The sequence below is a fragment of the Paramacrobiotus metropolitanus genome, unplaced genomic scaffold (assembly GCF_019649055.1).
Source record: "Paramacrobiotus metropolitanus isolate TYO unplaced genomic scaffold, Prichtersi_v1.0 Parri_scaffold0000215, whole genome shotgun sequence".
NCBI classification, from domain to species: Eukaryota; Metazoa; Tardigrada; class Eutardigrada; order Parachela; family Macrobiotidae; genus Paramacrobiotus; species Paramacrobiotus metropolitanus.
The window spans coordinates 65856-82381 of record NW_026570435.1 but is presented as its reverse complement, the minus strand read 5'-3'; the positions used below and the strand labels follow the sequence as shown (position 1 = coordinate 82381).

At 43.6% G+C, this 16526-nt stretch overlaps 4 protein-coding genes and 1 long non-coding RNA gene across 5 annotated transcripts; all 5 read left to right on the top strand.

The window, feature by feature from the left end:
• The first annotated feature begins 2170 nt into the window (after window positions 1–2170).
• Window positions 2171–2902, top strand: LOC129601152 (uncharacterized). The gene is made up of 3 exons (XR_008692193.1): window positions 2171–2273; window positions 2405–2517; window positions 2808–2902. It is a non-coding gene; the product is annotated as an uncharacterized LOC129601152 (long non-coding RNA).
• Window positions 2903–2979: 77 nt separating this feature from the next.
• On the top strand, window positions 2980–4652 carry LOC129601151 (uncharacterized). Its single transcript, XM_055499883.1, has 3 exons — window positions 2980–3084; window positions 3930–4279; window positions 4340–4652. Exons 1-3 carry the CDS (start codon window positions 2980–2982, stop codon window positions 4650–4652), a joined length of 768 nt encoding a protein of 255 aa, XP_055355858.1.
• Window positions 4653–5756: 1104 nt separating this feature from the next.
• Window positions 5757–7916, top strand: LOC129601126 (uncharacterized). The gene is made up of 2 exons (XM_055499855.1): window positions 5757–6726; window positions 7264–7916. Exons 1-2 carry the CDS (start codon window positions 6216–6218, stop codon window positions 7752–7754), a joined length of 1002 nt encoding a protein of 333 aa, XP_055355830.1. The 5' UTR covers window positions 5757–6215; the 3' UTR covers window positions 7755–7916.
• Window positions 7917–8219: 303 nt separating this feature from the next.
• LOC129601142 (N-lysine methyltransferase SMYD2-A-like) lies at window positions 8220–9614 on the top strand. Its single transcript, XM_055499871.1, has 4 exons — window positions 8220–8682; window positions 8828–8977; window positions 9221–9336; window positions 9461–9614. The coding sequence occupies exons 1-4, from the start codon at window positions 8485–8487 to the stop codon at window positions 9546–9548; spliced, it is 552 nt and encodes a 183-aa protein (XP_055355846.1). The 5' UTR covers window positions 8220–8484; the 3' UTR covers window positions 9549–9614.
• Window positions 9615–14850: 5236 nt separating this feature from the next.
• LOC129601150 (uncharacterized) lies at window positions 14851–16399 on the top strand. Its single transcript, XM_055499882.1, has 4 exons — window positions 14851–15072; window positions 15343–15459; window positions 15667–16022; window positions 16084–16399. The coding sequence occupies exons 1-4, from the start codon at window positions 14851–14853 to the stop codon at window positions 16397–16399; spliced, it is 1011 nt and encodes a 336-aa protein (XP_055355857.1).
• Window positions 16400–16526: the final 127 nt, after the last annotated feature.

The following is a 16526-nucleotide window of genomic DNA, read 5'->3' as shown; positions in this document are numbered from 1 at the left end:
TTGTGCCTCCACGAAAAGAAGTAGGGGAGGGAATCTGTTTCCTGTTTAATGCAAATGGCAATGGCGCAGCGCTCTAAAAATTTTAACAGCTATTGACGACGTAATAATAATCAAATACTGCAGATATGACTGATTTAAGAAAATTCAGTATTTAATTCACCGTACAAAGTACATGCCATAAAGTACAAAGTACGTAGCTTCTGAAACTGAAAATGAATTTCTATATAGATATGTAGGATTTAAATATCTGCACTCTGCAGCACGCCTATTAAACATGCATCTGTATCGTATTGCATGAATGGTGTAGCACTTGCACATTCTGTAATTGCATATACGTTGAGAGAAACCGGCTCCCAAATGAACTACTTGTATACACGAATGCCCTACAATGCTTGTGCAAGCACTACCCGGTAGCTTCCCGAATAACAAGCAGTCACCGGAACCAAAAACCACGCTCCGCACCCAGGGCTTACGGCCTGCGTAACACCACGGCAAAGTTATGAATGTACAGCAAGTATTTCATGTTAAACTGTCTGCTTTATCCCTGTCGGCTGCGGTCTGCATGCTAACAAGAGAGTTCCCAAAACTAAATGCAGTGATTGCAGCCGCAGCGTCGTTAATAGTTGCTTACGCTCGTTTTGCTGGCCGCTTAAAACTGCCTAGTTTCGGAAATCTTAGGCTGTGCGAGTATTACTATGACAGCAGTGGTACCATTTGGAGCTCACTATTTTAAACGACTGTAGTAATTCAGAGTAACTCCATAATTTGCGTGGAATTGTTCGCTATGGAAAAGCTCTTGTCTGAAATATACAAACCGTCGATGCGTAAAGACACCGGCGTATTGCGCTTCCAACAGTAGACGTGTTATCACACCCAACAATCAGATTCGTGAGCCCGTGCTGGCTGTGTAATTGTCATATTTTATTGTTAAAATCTGTGCTGCGTTAAGCATGCCGGAGACCCACTCTTTTGAGAACGTACGCACTGCGAATTTCACAACTGTAGCACAAATGACGTTTATGTTTTTCTTGTTACTGATTAGAAAAGACAGTTTTTCATTACACTGCAGGTAGATTATATCCCGCTATTTTGGCTTTTTTGGTAAAACGGCACCAATATTCATGCAGCTTGCTCTAGTTTTTAAAAACATTCTAACGTTTTTTTTCGCCAAATTTGGCGATGTCGAAGTGTAAAGCGCATTTTGCGTATTCCGGTTTAATTCGTCATACACAACGGCTTTAACTGGCAACAAGGACCGCATGCAAAAAGTTTCATAGAAGAGGTGCAGTTAATGGAAATCAGATCGGACCACTGGATCCGTCGAGTCATGCAACAAGATCAGGATATATGCGTATAGGCACACCATTTCAAATTATGCACTCGTTTTGCTTAAGAAAATCATTTGTGGATTTTGTGACTACGTATACAGATCGCTTTAGTTTTATGATAACTGAAAGCTTGAAAATTTTCCTATAGTACTTCATTTATTTTGTGTATTGTAGTAAGCAAGGCTTCGCGTTTTCCGAGGTCAGACTCGTTTTTCGGTGAGTACTAAACCGTTGCAAATCAGTAATTTAGTACTAAATCAGTATTTTGATACTGACACGTCGTAAAATAATTCGCTACTTGAAATAAGCCGCTGGAAACTGGTTATGGATTTCGCGACAAGGTTTGAAGGTCGCTCCTTTGCCGCTGGAGATGTCGTGGAAATCTGTGACCCGTGGGTGTGGTCGCTCCACATCGATGCGTATAAAACTCGTTGCGCCTACTGTTTTCAGGTGAAAGAGGTCGATATATATGTGCATGCAAATATATATGTACATATCTCTCGGAAATTATATATAATCGTAAAATCTTGATCCTAAAATGAGATTCGAGTTTTAGAAAGCAGACTGGGAGCTACAGCAACGTCTGGTGTTACGGAATTGTTCGGGTTGTCAAGTGCACCGCTACTGTAGCACCCAGTGCCAGGTAAAAAGACCGAAACCGGCCACATCCTCCGCATTTCCGATCTCGTATATACATTATACAGTACGTATATTTTTTCCATATCTCTCTAAAATAATAAATAATAGCAAAATCTTGATCCTAAAAAGAGAGCGGAGTTTTAGAAAGCAGACTGGAAGCTAGAGCATCGCCTGGAGTGTGATATGATAAAGGGGCGTCATGGTAGCCGACTGGAAGTGATCTACCGACGCGCGACTGGTGGTAATGCAACCGCGGCTGTTACTACAGCTTTTGATCTCGTTGCCAAGATGGCGATTAGAATCAAGGTAAGGATAGTATATAAACACCGGATATAATAATTAAAAATCTTGTGCATGCACGATGCATGACTTGCTTATAATGTTGTGCTGTTTATATATAGCGACCGACACTGGTAGTAACCATAACTTTTACTTAGGGAAATAAAAGTGTGGAGTTCCCTGGCCTGGGAAAGAAATTACCCGGCGAGCTCTTACGTCTATTTCCACAAGACCCCGCCTGTCCTCTCTTACTAGACAGTCCCCATTCAATGTACATAGTTCATAGTTTGTGATGATTCTTGTTCCGTACCAGGTTTACTGTTTCAAATAATATTACGGCACGTCAGTTGGTGTTGTATATAAGGGGAAAACCATTTTAGTCGAACCACTTCACGGCAATGCTGCCGTTACCCGGCTGGCATGTGACGGTACGGCAGTACATATGCAGTGCGCCATGTTTAGCCACAACGTCAAACTTCTGCCGGGTGACGGCTGCAGAACAGAGAACTGGTTTGAGTAAAGTGATTTTTCACCTTATATACTGGTACAAAATATTGATAGGCCAATACACTGGACACAGTCATCCGAGGCGGCAGCTGAAATTGGAGTGTCTGCCGCAGAGTTTTTCCATTACGGCGAGACTGTCCGCTACAACGCTCTTCCCCTTATCGATGCGGGGCCTCGGCCGGCATCCATTGGTGTGGCGCTGTTTCCGCGAGCGCCACATCGCCTGATGACCCCGGCTTGCTGGGATATTAATGTTGTCATGCATTTCCGCGGACGACGCCTGTTTGTACTGGCAACACAGGACATTTCCAACTGCACAGGACTGCAGGACGTAAGTGACTGTTCGATGAACCAAGAAAAATATTTTATTAAGAAACTTTGATTTTTACCCTGAGAATACCGTAATAACAGAAGTATGTCCAGTAAACGTTAAGCGCCTATCGCCATAATATTGACAATCTACTCATGGTTAATCTAGTTAAAAATATATCTGGTTAAAAATTTCTACATTTTCGTGTTTGCTCTTTTTGCTGCTGAGATACAATGAACTTCTTCGACTCCGAGAACCATTCTCTATGACGAGAGTGGCGTGTGCGGCCGCATTCGAGCAAGTATATGGACGTGAATGCAACTGTCGGAAATGCACACAAGGATATGTAAGAATGAAAAAGGCAATATTACAAAGGAAAGTGCCCTGCAGGCCTTGCTTATATATTGGTGGAAGTCAGTAGTTCTTTATGCAGCTCCCTCGTCATTTACCCGCTTGCGCCACGACTGCGCAAGCGTCTGTGCAGCGTGTGGCCATCCCGATGGCTGGACGATTGAGTTAGAGTACGGCGCTGTACAATACGCTTTTGACTTCCACCTAAATATAACCGGCACCGCGCTACCGAAGCGAAGAACAAGGACTCTTCGGTTTGGCGGATGCTAACAATTCGGCGCGGTAATAAAATTTAAAATGATTATTTACGGGACCGGAGCTGTACGTGCAACTTAAATAGGTACTTCGCAGGAGACCGCTAGTTCCCCCTCATACAGTAAGGGAAACCGTTGTTTCCCCCTGCTTAGCTGCCGCTTAGTCGCTTACAGTTGACTACCCTTAATGTACGTATAAGGGAACCAGAGGTCCCCTGCGAAGTATCGTAGTTACCTGATCTGTTGCAATATGATCAATAGGAGGCCGAAATTAATCCGCTGAAGTGCGTAACAGTGGGATGCAGCAGTCGCATTCCCAGTGACAGCCGTGCATCGCAACCCTGCAGGGAATGTGGAGCTATCAACACTGACCGGCTGCTGCAGTTCCGCCGCTTCACGGAGCATCTCGAAATGATCCGTAACAGTGAAGACAGCGGAAATGGGGAATCACTAGAAACTGCCTTCTTCAAAAAACTGGATGCGGCCGACATACTGCACGGAGACGCGTATTTACGCTTTCTGTGTGGATGGAACGTAATGGAGAAGCATTTCAAAGAAAGCCGTTTCGATGACGGCTGGAAACTTGTGCCGGAGCTGATTGTCTGCTTGCGGTAAGTTCGCTGGTCTCTCTTTCAAAGGTCACAAATGCCGCAGTGCGCTCTGCTTTCCAGAAATATATGTCCTCGGTACCATATGTTGCGGGCTTTTCATCTGTCGTCGGCGGCCGGATCCGCCGCTTCGGCTCTGCCGCACCACGTGGAGACTGGGCTGTCGTGTTTTTCGAAACCAGCCCAGCGACAAATGAAAGCAATGTCAGTGGGAGTGCTGAAAATGGTTGCCGAATACGGCAAGGAAGCCGAGCAGATATTTCGTGCAGTTGGAGGTGATGAGTCCAAAGAGGCTCGTTACGGCCAGAAAATTCTGAGCCTCATTGATGAGGCAGCCCGCAGCATTAAAAAGATCTTCCGTAATAATAAGATCTAGTAAAAGGCTCGCTGTTCTGCTTGTTCTTGCGGCCTGATCGTAGATGTAAATTTTGAAATCGCACCAAATCTGTTTGTTAAAGTTTCCGTGGTAGTATGTTGCGGCCGCTATAATTCGTGTTGGTATCTTGAAAGGGCTGGGCTAGGCTCGCACAGACACTCGCAAAAAATCTGAGGGAATCGAACCCACAACCTCCATACTCTAAGGCCGAGAGAGGCACCACTAAGCTATCGGCAAAGCATACAAATCTAATGAAATACTATATTCTATCGAACGATCCTATAGAGAGCGGATGCCGCTCTGACAATCTGATTGTTTTCTTCGATAGCTGATACTTTTCCGCGTCAAAAAATAGAAGACAGTAATTTTATTTGTTAGTATTGACGGAAGCGCTGCTTCTATTGTTATAAAAGTGATTTTTGTAGTTTACAACGGCGGCTTAACAGTCATGTGTACTAATATCAGGTACTGCACAATCAAGATGGAAAACATAACCGAAATCACTATTATCCCAACTTTGTTTTTTTCAGGGTAAAGTTCCAGAACCCCAGCCGCAGTGCCTTTAATAATATAAAGGCTAATACGCTGAAACTCTTCGAAAGAACCGTAGCGATTGAAATCTGATTGTACCGTTACTAAAACCTGAACTGATTTTTGCTTTGGTTGAACTGGCAACATAGGACATTCCCAACTCCACGGGGTCGCAGGATTTAAGCGACTATCCAATAAAACATCTTCTGAAAGTGAATATGAATGGTACAATGTCTGTAGCAAGCCTATTAAACATGCATCTGCATCCTACTACATGTCTGTATTGTACTTGTACATGGTTGCACGTACGATCGTTGTGAAAACCGGCTCCCAGATGAACTGCATAAATACCGTACAATGCTTATGCAAGCGCTACCCGGCAGCTTCCAGAAAAATAAGCAGTCACCGGAACCAAGAATCACGCTTCACACCCAGCGCTTACGGCGTTTGTAACACCGCGGCAAAGTTATAAATGTACAGCAAGTATTTCATGTTAAACTGTCTGCTTTTAAGCGTTTTCCTTGCCGGCTGCGGCCTGCATGCTAACACTAGCGAGTTCCCAAAAATAAATGCACTGTCACAGCCGCAGCATGGTTACCGGTACTTACTCTCGCTTCTCAGGCCGTTTAAAACTGCCAAGTTTCGGAAATTAAATGTAGGCACCACGAGTATTACAGCGTTGGTACCGTTTGGAGCTCACTCTTCTAAGCAAGTGTAGTAATTAATAGTAATTCCATAATTTGCGTGCAAATATTCGCTGTGGAATAGCTCTTGCTTGAAACATATGGACAGATACGTTAAACTTTAAAGACACCGGCATATTGCGCCGCCAACAGTGGACGTGTTATCGCACCAAACCATCAGGTTTCCAGATAGTTGGGATCGTATTCGATGCCGAACAGATCTTGGTTCTAGGAATTTATTCATCACCATGGCATTAGTTTGATCGCCTACTAATCTGCTGGGAAAGTTCAAATCAACCAAGCGTTATCGGTGCACACGTTTTCTTCGCACTTGCTGAAAATTGAAAATATGGACGTTAAAGTAAATCTTTATTCCGGCAACGCTGGCTCCAGTAGTACCGGTAGACAAGACGATCCTCCATCATATAAAGAAGTGACTGGCGTTGCCGACGCCGAACCGGAAGTGCGCATCCCTTTGCTCGTCCAAAAAGACCAGCCATCGGCCATCACGGTGGTGCAACCATCGGCGCCGTCATTGGGAGCAGTGGTGGAGGATGTCGAAGAAGAAGAGGAGGGCAAAATGGTTCTTGTTCGTTTCTTCATTGTTGTTGCTATTGCCGTTGGTATTGGCTTGTGCGTCTGGGAAGTCAGCTACCAGAACAGTTTGGGCTCGCATGCCTCCCGTATGGCACGCAAGCAGATTGGACTGCGGGCCGGATTCGGAGGGTTCCTGTTGGTGTTTGCCGTACTGGCATATTTCGTGGATGCCTTTACTAATCGGGTATACAAGCTCATTTCAGCCGGGACAGACGAATACACGAATGAATCACCGGCAGATCGTTTGCAGAAAATTAATCGAGGTAAGGAAAAACAATCCACGATGTGCGTATAAAAACACTACGAGTACAGACTCTGTACATATAAAATTGCCCAAAGTATGTAACTATATTCGTACATCTACATATGTATGCTTGTATTGGTCTGTACACATAAAATCTGATGTACCATTGCCGTTGCTCTAGTGTGCGAGAGGAAGGAATGAATGAATGTTAATTCATTCCTCTCGCACACCTAGAGCAACGGCAATGGATGTGCATATATTGTATTATGTACAATGTTACATTGTACATAATATAATATCCAAATGAAAACTTATGAAATATACTACATATAAAGAAGCACAATTTTCATTCAAAGATTCTATACTGTGAAGTCTAAAAGATGTAAATTTCAAAAAGCATGACTTCGATCCAGTTCCCGTGGCGCATTCGATTATTATCCAAAGATCATATTATTTTGACCGATGAAGGCGGGAAACTCTTTAACAAGAATCAGTAGTACGCAAGCATGGTTGCGCACCAAAATTATCTTAATGCAGGATAATTATATACTTGCAGGAAGACCAAAGGTCACATGGTATATAAAGTGCTTCCGCCATGAACGCAATACTACGGTCATCACGGAAGCGGATGGGTCACTGCACACGCAGCAGAACGACGATATTATAACCAGTTGGACTGGGACAGAAGAATTCCACTTTACCAGTTGGTCGTACCGAGCGGCTGAAGATCCGAAGGAAATGCCCGGATGGATTACCCGAATAAATTTCGAAAAAGCTTTTATCTTCGCCAATGAAGAATCGCAGATGGCCTACCAGGCAGAAAAGCAGGCGTTCATCGATGCCAACCGCCATCGAGATGCGGAATTCAACATCACCGAAATTTTTGAGATTGACGGTTTCCAAAAAGAATTCTCCGCCGCATCGTCGTCTGCTTTTTGTGTGTACCTTATGGCGGCATTCACATGTCTGCTGTATCCGCTGATGTGCTGTGTGAATTCGATGGAAAAGCGTCTGACCATTACTCGTGTTGCTGTGCTGGCCCTATAGTCAGCAGACGTGTTTCATCGGCATGTTTCATCAGCCTTTCTTATGAGCGCGTACGGCCTGTGAGCTTTATGTATATTTATGCCACTGTAGCCCGAATGAAATGTACTCGTATTTCTGCCTTTGATAATGGGTTTGGATGGGCTCCTTAACTGCATGGGATTGCAGTATAATTCACATTTTCGACATTCGAGAGTTACCGTTATACTGTATATCGATGTTCAAGTATGTATAACGCATTTTGTGTATTGCACTTCGTCAAAAGGTACAAGTATTGTATCCAGCTCTAATGAAAGCATTCTTCAAGCCTTCGAGGCGTGCAACAGGATCAGGATGTGACACCAGATAAACCGATTGCACCGGACCTTTTCAAGAAAAGGTCCTGTGCAATCGGTTTGTCTAATCAGATCATTTGTGACTGTGCAGGCAGGTTGCTTTAGAATGTCATTAAAACCCCATCGTTTTTCGCTAAATACAATACTGGGCCGTAGTCTACGTCGATTTGACGCGTGAAATCTTCGGAGTTTGGATCCGCTTTTCCAGTGTACTGTAATAAATTGATAATCCAACCGTTGCCAGTAAATGTGCCATCATATCACTAATTACCTTTCACTGGAGTAATAATTTTTGTCAGCTTTTCAGTCGAACGCCTCGGGCTATCAGCGTGGATAAATACTCCAAAAAAACATCGTAAACCACAGTATCTACTCGAAACAAGCAGTTGGGATTTGCTATGGATCCTGCCCCAGTATTAAATTTTTATGGTCGTTCCTTTTCCGCTGGAGACGTCCTGATAATCTGTGATCCGTGGGTGTGGTCGCTGGATATCAGTGCTCATAAAAATCGTTGCGCCAACTGCTTTCAGTTAAAAGAGGGATTGCGCACTTGTTCGGGATGCAAATTGCACCGTTACTGTAGCACCGCGTGCCAGGTAAAATTTTTTATCCCAAAAAGCGCGTCGCATTTTTCTGCATTTCTGGCCATGCGATAATTGGTCTAAAATTAATTGTATCATTATTATCATATCATACGGGTAAAAAAGATTTGAGAATCTTAAGATGGGAGTTTATTTTCAGAAAGCAGACTGGAAGCTGGAGCAAAACCTGGAATGTGGTATGCTAAAGGGTCTTGGTAGCCGCACGGAAGTGGTTCGCCTCCGTTCTTCTGGTAATCTAATGATCTCTACAACCTTTGACCTCATTGCGAAGATTGCGAGCAAAGTGAAGGTACCGGAAATGCGTACTACGTTTTTACAAAAACAAATATGCAATGAAATGTAAGTACAAAGTAGTAAATAATCAGTATAATATTATAAACATAGGTACCGGCCGCTGTTTTGCAGCACAGTTGAATCTGTATAATCCGCCGGCTTTCGCATCAGATTTACATTTAATTACTGCCGACCTCTTGTTGTCTGTCTCTTACTGCCGACAGCGAATCACACTAAAACAATTAGTTCTTTTTCCTAGACAAATAAAAGCGTGGAGATCCCTGGATTGGGAAGCAGATTACCCGTCGAAATTTTAAAGATATTCCCAAAAAACCCTGCTGTCTCCCACAGTTTCCCGCCAATTTTCCTTCCAGGGTAAGCAGTATGATTTCGTGAATGTGCAAAAATGATCGCTCGATTTTAGGATGTTTTTGCAAAAGAATTGCTTATCAAAGCATCGAAGTACTCGTATACATCAAATTTGTTTATGCATAAATAGGCAACTGGATTGGTTTAAGACGGCATCCGAAATCGGGATATCTAGTGCGGATTTTCTGGAATACTCCCATATGTACTATCCGTTATAACGCCGTTCCAATTTTCGATGTACGCTCTGACCCGGATCCCATTGGTTTTGCGCTCTTTCCACAAGTGCCATATCGTTTGATGACCCCGGCTTGCTGGGATATCAATGTTGTACTGAATTTTCGTGGACGACGCTTGGCTGTACTGGCAACACAGTACATTCCCAACTACACAGGGTTGCGGGATGTAAGCGACTATCCCATAAAAATCTTACATTTAGATTTATTAATATTCATTTTCCAATATCTGAAACGGGAGTGCAACATATGTTACTTACAAAGTATAGTCCGATTTTGGTCGCGCTCCAATTAGTAAGCAATAAAACCACAACTTATGTAAAGAGTTTCTACATTGTTTGGTTTATCGTCTCTTTGCAGCTGCGATACAACGAACTGATTCGAGAACCATTTTCTATGACGAGAGCTTTGTGCGATAGGGCATTCAAAGAAACATATGGACATCCTTGCAACTGTCGTAAATGCACAAAAGAATATGTAAGATCCAGAAGAATATCACCGGGGTGCGATAATACGTCTCATGAAACAAATCTTCCGTCATAAAGATTAACCGGCAATATAGGGGGAAAAAGCAGTCTACTCGAACCATTCCCCTGTACTGCTGCCGTCAACCGGCTGGAGTTTTACGTTGTGGCTAAACATGGTGCTTATGTACCGCGCCTGATTTAGCCGCATGTACGCCTGATTTAGCCACCGTCACACTCCAGTCGGGTGGCGGCGGCCGTGCCGTGAATTGGTTCGACTGACATGGTTTTCCCCCCTATATAAGAAAAATAATATACTGTAAATGTATAATGTATATTGTATTCCAAAGCCTGATCTGATGCATGTAAAACAGTAAAGGTGAAACACTGGAAAAAGCATGGAAAAAGGCAGTTGATAAAAGAAAAGCCGTAGCAGTTCTGTTTCTTGGTCTGCCACAATACGCTGCTGATAAAACTCCGAGACATCGGAGTAAAATCATCAGCATTGTCGTGGTTTCACTACTCCTTGACTGGCCGGCTGCAGCGAGTCCGAAAGGACAGTGGACCGCGTCCAGTCCAGTCTCGTTTACCTTAACGATTTTTTGAAAACCCATTCGGTGAAGTGCAACCAGAAAGCTTTGCGGACACATCGGTTATGTTACCGCATAACAAGGCGGAAGCAGCAACTAAGCTAGTGCACTCCCGGAATTGTAGAGGGTTGAACGCCACCTGTCATTAATGCATTTTCGCGCAGTAGTGAAAAGATACGACCAGCAATCGTGCTGAATGGTCACCAGCTCGAACCAGAAACATCCGTTAAGCACTTGGGAGTGGTAATTGACCAGCACTTGAAATGGACCGAACAGTTTAATAAAGTTCAAAAAAGTGTTAGTCATGGAACTGCTCTCATAAATCGTGCGAAAGACGGTCTGTGCGACTCTCAACGCATTGGACTTTTCTACGCGTTCGTCCAGTCTCGTCTGGACTATTGTTCTACAGTGTGGAGCAGCGCGTCTGTGTCCCTGCGCGAGAAGCTTGCGGTTGCACACCGTAACGCTGTTCGAGCAATTGCATACTACCCGAAAACGCCAGTGAATCTGCTGATGAATCGCTTTGGAATTCTCCCACTGTTCACGCGATGGCGGCACCAGGAGGCCATCTGGCTGTATAAGATTAAACATCCGGAGCCGTACAACGTACCAGCGTACCTTACCGATATGATCGACCTTGGACCGAAACGGAACCCATACAGCTTGCGCAACGCCGACCAAGTGACCATCAAAAAGAGTGCGGCAACGAAGTGTGGGGAGACGACGCTATCCTGGAGACTGGGAAAACTTCTGGATAAAGTTAACGAATGCGGCAGTAATATTCTTGATTTACCTACACTTAGCTGTTTTAGAACCGCTCTGTACACAACTAAATTCTGTTAATCTGTTTTAATGAATCGCTTTTTGGTGTATGATGTATCGCTGTTTTGGTGTATGTGTATGGAGTCTTCAGGTCAGTTTCCCACTCATTGATGTTTTCTAATTAGCGTCTCGCCAGCCAGGTTTAAAATCCCAGGCTAGATGTCATCCTAGCCGGATATGGGCTACCTGCACTGACTCAAATTAAATTAAATTAAATTAAATTAATTAAATTAAATTAAATTAAATTAAAATTAAATTAACTGATGAATGTTCTGTTACATGCTTGATATTCTGTAGGTGGCAGAAATCAATCCGCTGAAATGCGTAACAAAAGGATGCCGCGGCCGGATTCCCAGTGACAGCCGTGCTTCACAGCCCTGTAAGGAGTGCGGTGCCATCAACACTGACCGCCTGCTGCAGTACCGCCGTTTTACGGAACATCTGGAAATCATCCGTAATAGCGAAGACAGCAGCGATGGGGAATCGCTAGAGACTGCCTTCTTCAAAAAATTGGATGCGGCTGACATCGTGCATGAGAACGCGCATTTACGCTTTCTTTGTGGATGGAACGTAATGGAAGAGTATTTTGCGAAAAACCGCTTCGAAGATGGCTGGAAGCTTGTGCAGGAGCTAGTTGTGTGTTTGCGGTAATTGCGCTGCAATCTTTTATAAAGGTCACAAATGCCGCAGTGCGCTCTGCTTTTTCAGAGACATCTATCCCCAATACCATGCGAAGCGTGCTTTTCGCTTGTCAACGGTCGTGCTCTCCACCGTTACGTCTCTGCAGCACCGCGTGGTGACGGCGCTACCTAATCTGTCTAAACCAGCCAAGCGCCAACTGAAAGTAATGTCAGCGGATGTGGTGGCTACGATTGCCGCGTATGGTGAAGAAGCTGCGCATCTGTTTCGTACAGTCTGGGGTGACGAGTCCAGCGAGGCCGGTTGTGGCCGAGAATTAGTTAACCGGATTAAAGATGCCAAACGCATCATCGAAAAGGCTTTTCGCGATCATAACATTAATTAGAAGTTCGATTCATTGGCGTTTTTTGTAAACTGACAACCTTAACCTAACGGCGGATGTTAAATTGATATGGCAGTTGATAATTCTTTAAAATGCAAATTCCGAAATTAGCTCACTAAATCTGATTTTGTAAGGTTTCCGTCGTAAGCCCTTTGGTGCGTTGCATGCATCTTCGTTTTGATACTAAAGAGTGTCTGACTGTTATTTTATAGTAGCCTTTAAGCTCTGCTGATTGCAGCACCCCTTTTTGTTACAGAACGTGTTGGGTTCGTAGGGGTACTGTCTTTTTCGAAATACGCAAACCACGCGTTGAAAATCTCGTTCTTATTATGTACTCACCGTCAGTTTATACTTGCATGTAAACTTATTAAAGGTCTGATTACATATGCGTAAGCCCGACTTTGTAATTGATTAAAATAATGACTAAATGATTCTAAGAAGGCTGTGCATACTTGAAGTACCAGCACATACTCCTAACAACAAGCACTGTATCCCGAAACAATTCTAGTGACTTGGCCGTTGCATCCCAGATATCATCAGTTTCGTGTAACAGAATTTCCACAAAAGCAACCTTATTTAAACGACGGTAAATTAATAAATTATAATCAGTCACTTGTCATCGAATCGTTGCAGTGCTAGTTCTGGGGATTCTAATAATTAAAAAGCTGGGGACAGTTTTTTGTTACCTATCCTTACAATCCGGTCCGAGACTCCGACGTGCACGAGCGGTGTTGCCGAACAGGAGAACCTTGTTTAATATAATCCTGTTCGACATCTGCGCATACGCAGTGTGAACTTCTTGCCTTTAACACAAGGAGTTCTTTCAGTTCGTCAGTTCAGTTTTTTCCAGTTAGTCAGGTTTAAATATGCATAACAACTGCCTGTCAGCACGAAGCGTACAAACGGTATTATACGAAAGTACAGTAAAAATAGTATGACATTGTTGTAACTCGTAAGTAGCTGTGATATGCAGATCCGTGTGGAGCAGGATTGCAGTGACAATGATCGACGCACACGCTGCGACACGCATAACAAAATAGTGGTACAAATCTATTGGCTCTGTAGTTTGTACAAATACACGCATAACGCTACAATACACGCATAATACTCTTACAAAAAGTGAAATTGGGTTGCTTGGTAAAATCATGCTTCTAAACAGACCGCATGGTCAGTAAAAGCTCCAAGCTTTTCATTATTTAACGCTCTGCAGTCTACGTTTTGGGCGACCGCTTTAATCACATGTCGGACTTGCGTCTTGAGCACTTCTGTAGTGACCAAACCGTTGCCACCGGCATTTGCCAATATTTTGCCCTGTGTTACGTTAGATTTTTGTCAACATTAGAATTTGTCACTGTTTGGATTAGTAAATTTGGTAATAAACATCGTTTCTTACATTAGCTGATCGAAACACGCAGTGCGAAATCGATTATGGATCTCACGCCAAGAGTTGATGGTCGTTCCTTCTCCGCTGGAGAAGTCGTGGCAGTCTGTGATCCCTGGGTGTGTGGTCGCTCGATAGCGGTTCTTATAAAATTCGTTGCGCCTATTGCTTCCAGATAAAAGAGGGTTTACGAACTTGTTCGAGATGCAAGTTGCACCGCTACTGCGGCATCGCGTGCCAGGTAAAAGTTCTCCTGACAGAAAACGTGCCGTATACTTCCAACTGATCGTGCGATAATCGCTCTGAATAACAATATTTTTATGATAGCAAATATACTGAGACTTGCGAATTCTAAAACGAGGTATGATTTTCAGACAGCAGACTGGAAGCTAGAGCATTACCTGGAGTGCAATATGCTAAAAGATCTTGGTAGTAATATGGAAGTGGTATGCCGGCGTTCGTCTGGTGGTAATACCAAATCCTCTGTCTCTTCAGCTGGTGACCTCATTGCGAAGATTGCGAACAAAATTAAGGTAGAGCGCGATACCGGATAGATACATTATAAGCCTAACGTAAAATTACGAGTTACGGAAGTGTCTGCGATTTTTGTAAGAAGTGTTACTGTACTTTAAGGCGCTGAACATACATATGCAGTACAAAAGGGCAAGCTCTGGCCCGTTATGTTAATCATTTTATCATCTTCAACTGATTAGTTTCCATGCTCCTTAATAACTCATATTGAAATAATTAATAACTTTGCCTAGGCGAACAAAGGCGTGGATATCCCCGGACTCGAAAAAAAATTACCAACCGAAATTGTAAACTCATTTCCAAAAGACCCCGTAACCTCTAATTCCCCGCAAAATCACCATTCAATGTAGGCCAGATTTTGCGATGATGCTCATACCAGGTTTTCATATTAAAACCATAATACTGTACACAGTGCTGGTATGTTCAATATAGGCCACCGGGTTGGTCCGACGTGGCTGCCGAACTCGGGATATCTGACATGGAGTTGCTGCAATACGCCGAAATTGTCCGTTACAACGCTGCTCCAATTTCTACTATGGGACCTGACCCGGCACCCATTGGCTTGGCGCTCTTTCCGCAAGCACCACAACGTCTGATGACCCCGGTGTGCTGGGATATCAATGTCGTCATGAATTACCAGGGACGACGCTTGATTATACTAGCCACACAGGACATTCCCAACTGCACCGGGCTGCAGGATGTGAGTGACCATTTAGCTATCCATCAAAACATTATCCCACTAACAAAATTAGGCCTACTGGATTATACGTACTGTATGCAAGACGACTGGTACATTTTTATCGTTAATTTTTTATACATAGCATGAGTATGAGTACATATACCTACGTATATACACAATAACTTTCTGGCTCATGACAAGATCGTTTCCTTAATTAACCCTATCGGTAAGTAACTAACAAAGTCATAAATTTATTTAGCATGCCTTTATTTTTTTGACGAATTTTTGCAGCTGCGATACAACGAACTTTTCCGAGAACCATTTTCAATGACGAGAACCTCGTGTAATAGTTTCTTCAAAGAACTATATGGATCTGCCTGCAACTGCCGCAAGTGCACACACGAATATGTAAGATCTGACAAGAAGTGCATAAAAGATCTAAGTGCACAAAAGAATATATAAGATCTGAGAATATTCGTAAGAACATTAATCGGCGGCGTATCATACCAAGTTTCTTCGGTAAAGATCAATATTGTATACAAGAAAAAAGGTTTCCGAAGTGTGGTATACTGTTTTGTGTAGAAAATCATTATCAATCTGTTAGGTGTTTGATAGGATGCAGAAATCAATCCGCTGAAGTGCGCAACAAGTGGTTGCAGTAACCGCATTCCCAGTGATAGGCGAGCATCGCAACCTTGCCAAGAATGCGGTGTCATCAACACTGACCGACTGCTCCAGTTTCGCCGCTTCACGGAGCACCTGGAAAGCATTCGTAACAGTGCTGGCAGCAGCAGCAATCGCCTCCAAAAACTCGAGATTGCATTCTTCAAAAAACTGGATGCGGCGGACATCTTGCAAGGGGACGCGCATTTACGCTTCCTCTGCGGATGGGATGTAGCGGACGAATACTTTGCGGAAAACCGTTTCGATGATGGCTGGAAGGTTGTGCAAGGACTGGTGGCTTGCTTACGGTAGGCGCAAGCTTAAGCATAATAAAGGTCACAAACGCCGGAATACCTTTCTGTATTTCAGGAATATATATCCCCAGTATCATTTCATGCGCGCTGGTCGCTTGTCAAGAGCGGCTATAGCCACTGCTTCGGCTCTGCAGCAGCGCGTGCTGACTGCACTGAATAAGTTGTCCAAACCAGCCAAGCGTCAGCTGAAAGCATTGTCAGCGGAGGTTATGGATGAGGTTACCGCATACGGCAAGGAAGCCGAACATATATTTCGTACAATCTGCGCTGATGACTCCACAGAGATCGAATTAGGCCGGAGAGTGGTTCAGCGGATTGAAGATACCGGACGCAGCATCGAGCAGGTTTTTCGGAATAATAAAATCTGCTAAACAGGTTTTCTGTTCGAGATCTGCATGCCATTGCAGCCCTGATCCTTAATATGGCAGATCTTTTATGTACTAAAAGGCTCAAATTCAAAATCTTTCTTAACCAAATCTGTTTTTGCAACGTTTTTTG

Bases quoted from the DNA above. Each gene is read 5' to 3' on its own strand.
- LOC129601126 (XM_055499855.1), top strand. From the start codon at position 6,216: ATGGACGTTAAAGTAAATCTTTATTCCGGCAACGCTGGCTCCAGTAGT. The intron at 6,727-7,263 runs GTAAGGAAAAAC...ATATACTTGCAG, and splicing joins TTTGCAGAAAATTAATCGAG to GAAGACCAAAGGTCACATGG.
- LOC129601142 (XM_055499871.1), top strand. From the start codon at position 8,485: ATGGATCCTGCCCCAGTATTAAATTTTTATGGTCGTTCCTTTTCCGCT. The intron at 8,683-8,827 runs GTAAAATTTTTT...GTTTATTTTCAG, and splicing joins ACTGTAGCACCGCGTGCCAG to AAAGCAGACTGGAAGCTGGA. The intron at 8,978-9,220 runs GTACCGGAAATG...TCTTTTTCCTAG, and splicing joins AGATTGCGAGCAAAGTGAAG to ACAAATAAAAGCGTGGAGAT.
- LOC129601151 (XM_055499883.1), top strand. From the start codon at position 2,980: ATGACCCCGGCTTGCTGGGATATTAATGTTGTCATGCATTTCCGCGGA. The intron at 3,085-3,929 runs GTAAGTGACTGT...TATGATCAATAG, and splicing joins ACTGCACAGGACTGCAGGAC to GAGGCCGAAATTAATCCGCT. The intron at 4,280-4,339 runs GTAAGTTCGCTG...TCTGCTTTCCAG, and splicing joins GAGCTGATTGTCTGCTTGCG to AAATATATGTCCTCGGTACC.
- LOC129601150 (XM_055499882.1), top strand. From the start codon at position 14,851: ATGGAGTTGCTGCAATACGCCGAAATTGTCCGTTACAACGCTGCTCCA. The intron at 15,460-15,666 runs GTAAGATCTGAC...GGTGTTTGATAG, and splicing joins GCAAGTGCACACACGAATAT to GATGCAGAAATCAATCCGCT. The intron at 16,023-16,083 runs GTAGGCGCAAGC...TCTGTATTTCAG, and splicing joins GGACTGGTGGCTTGCTTACG to GAATATATATCCCCAGTATC.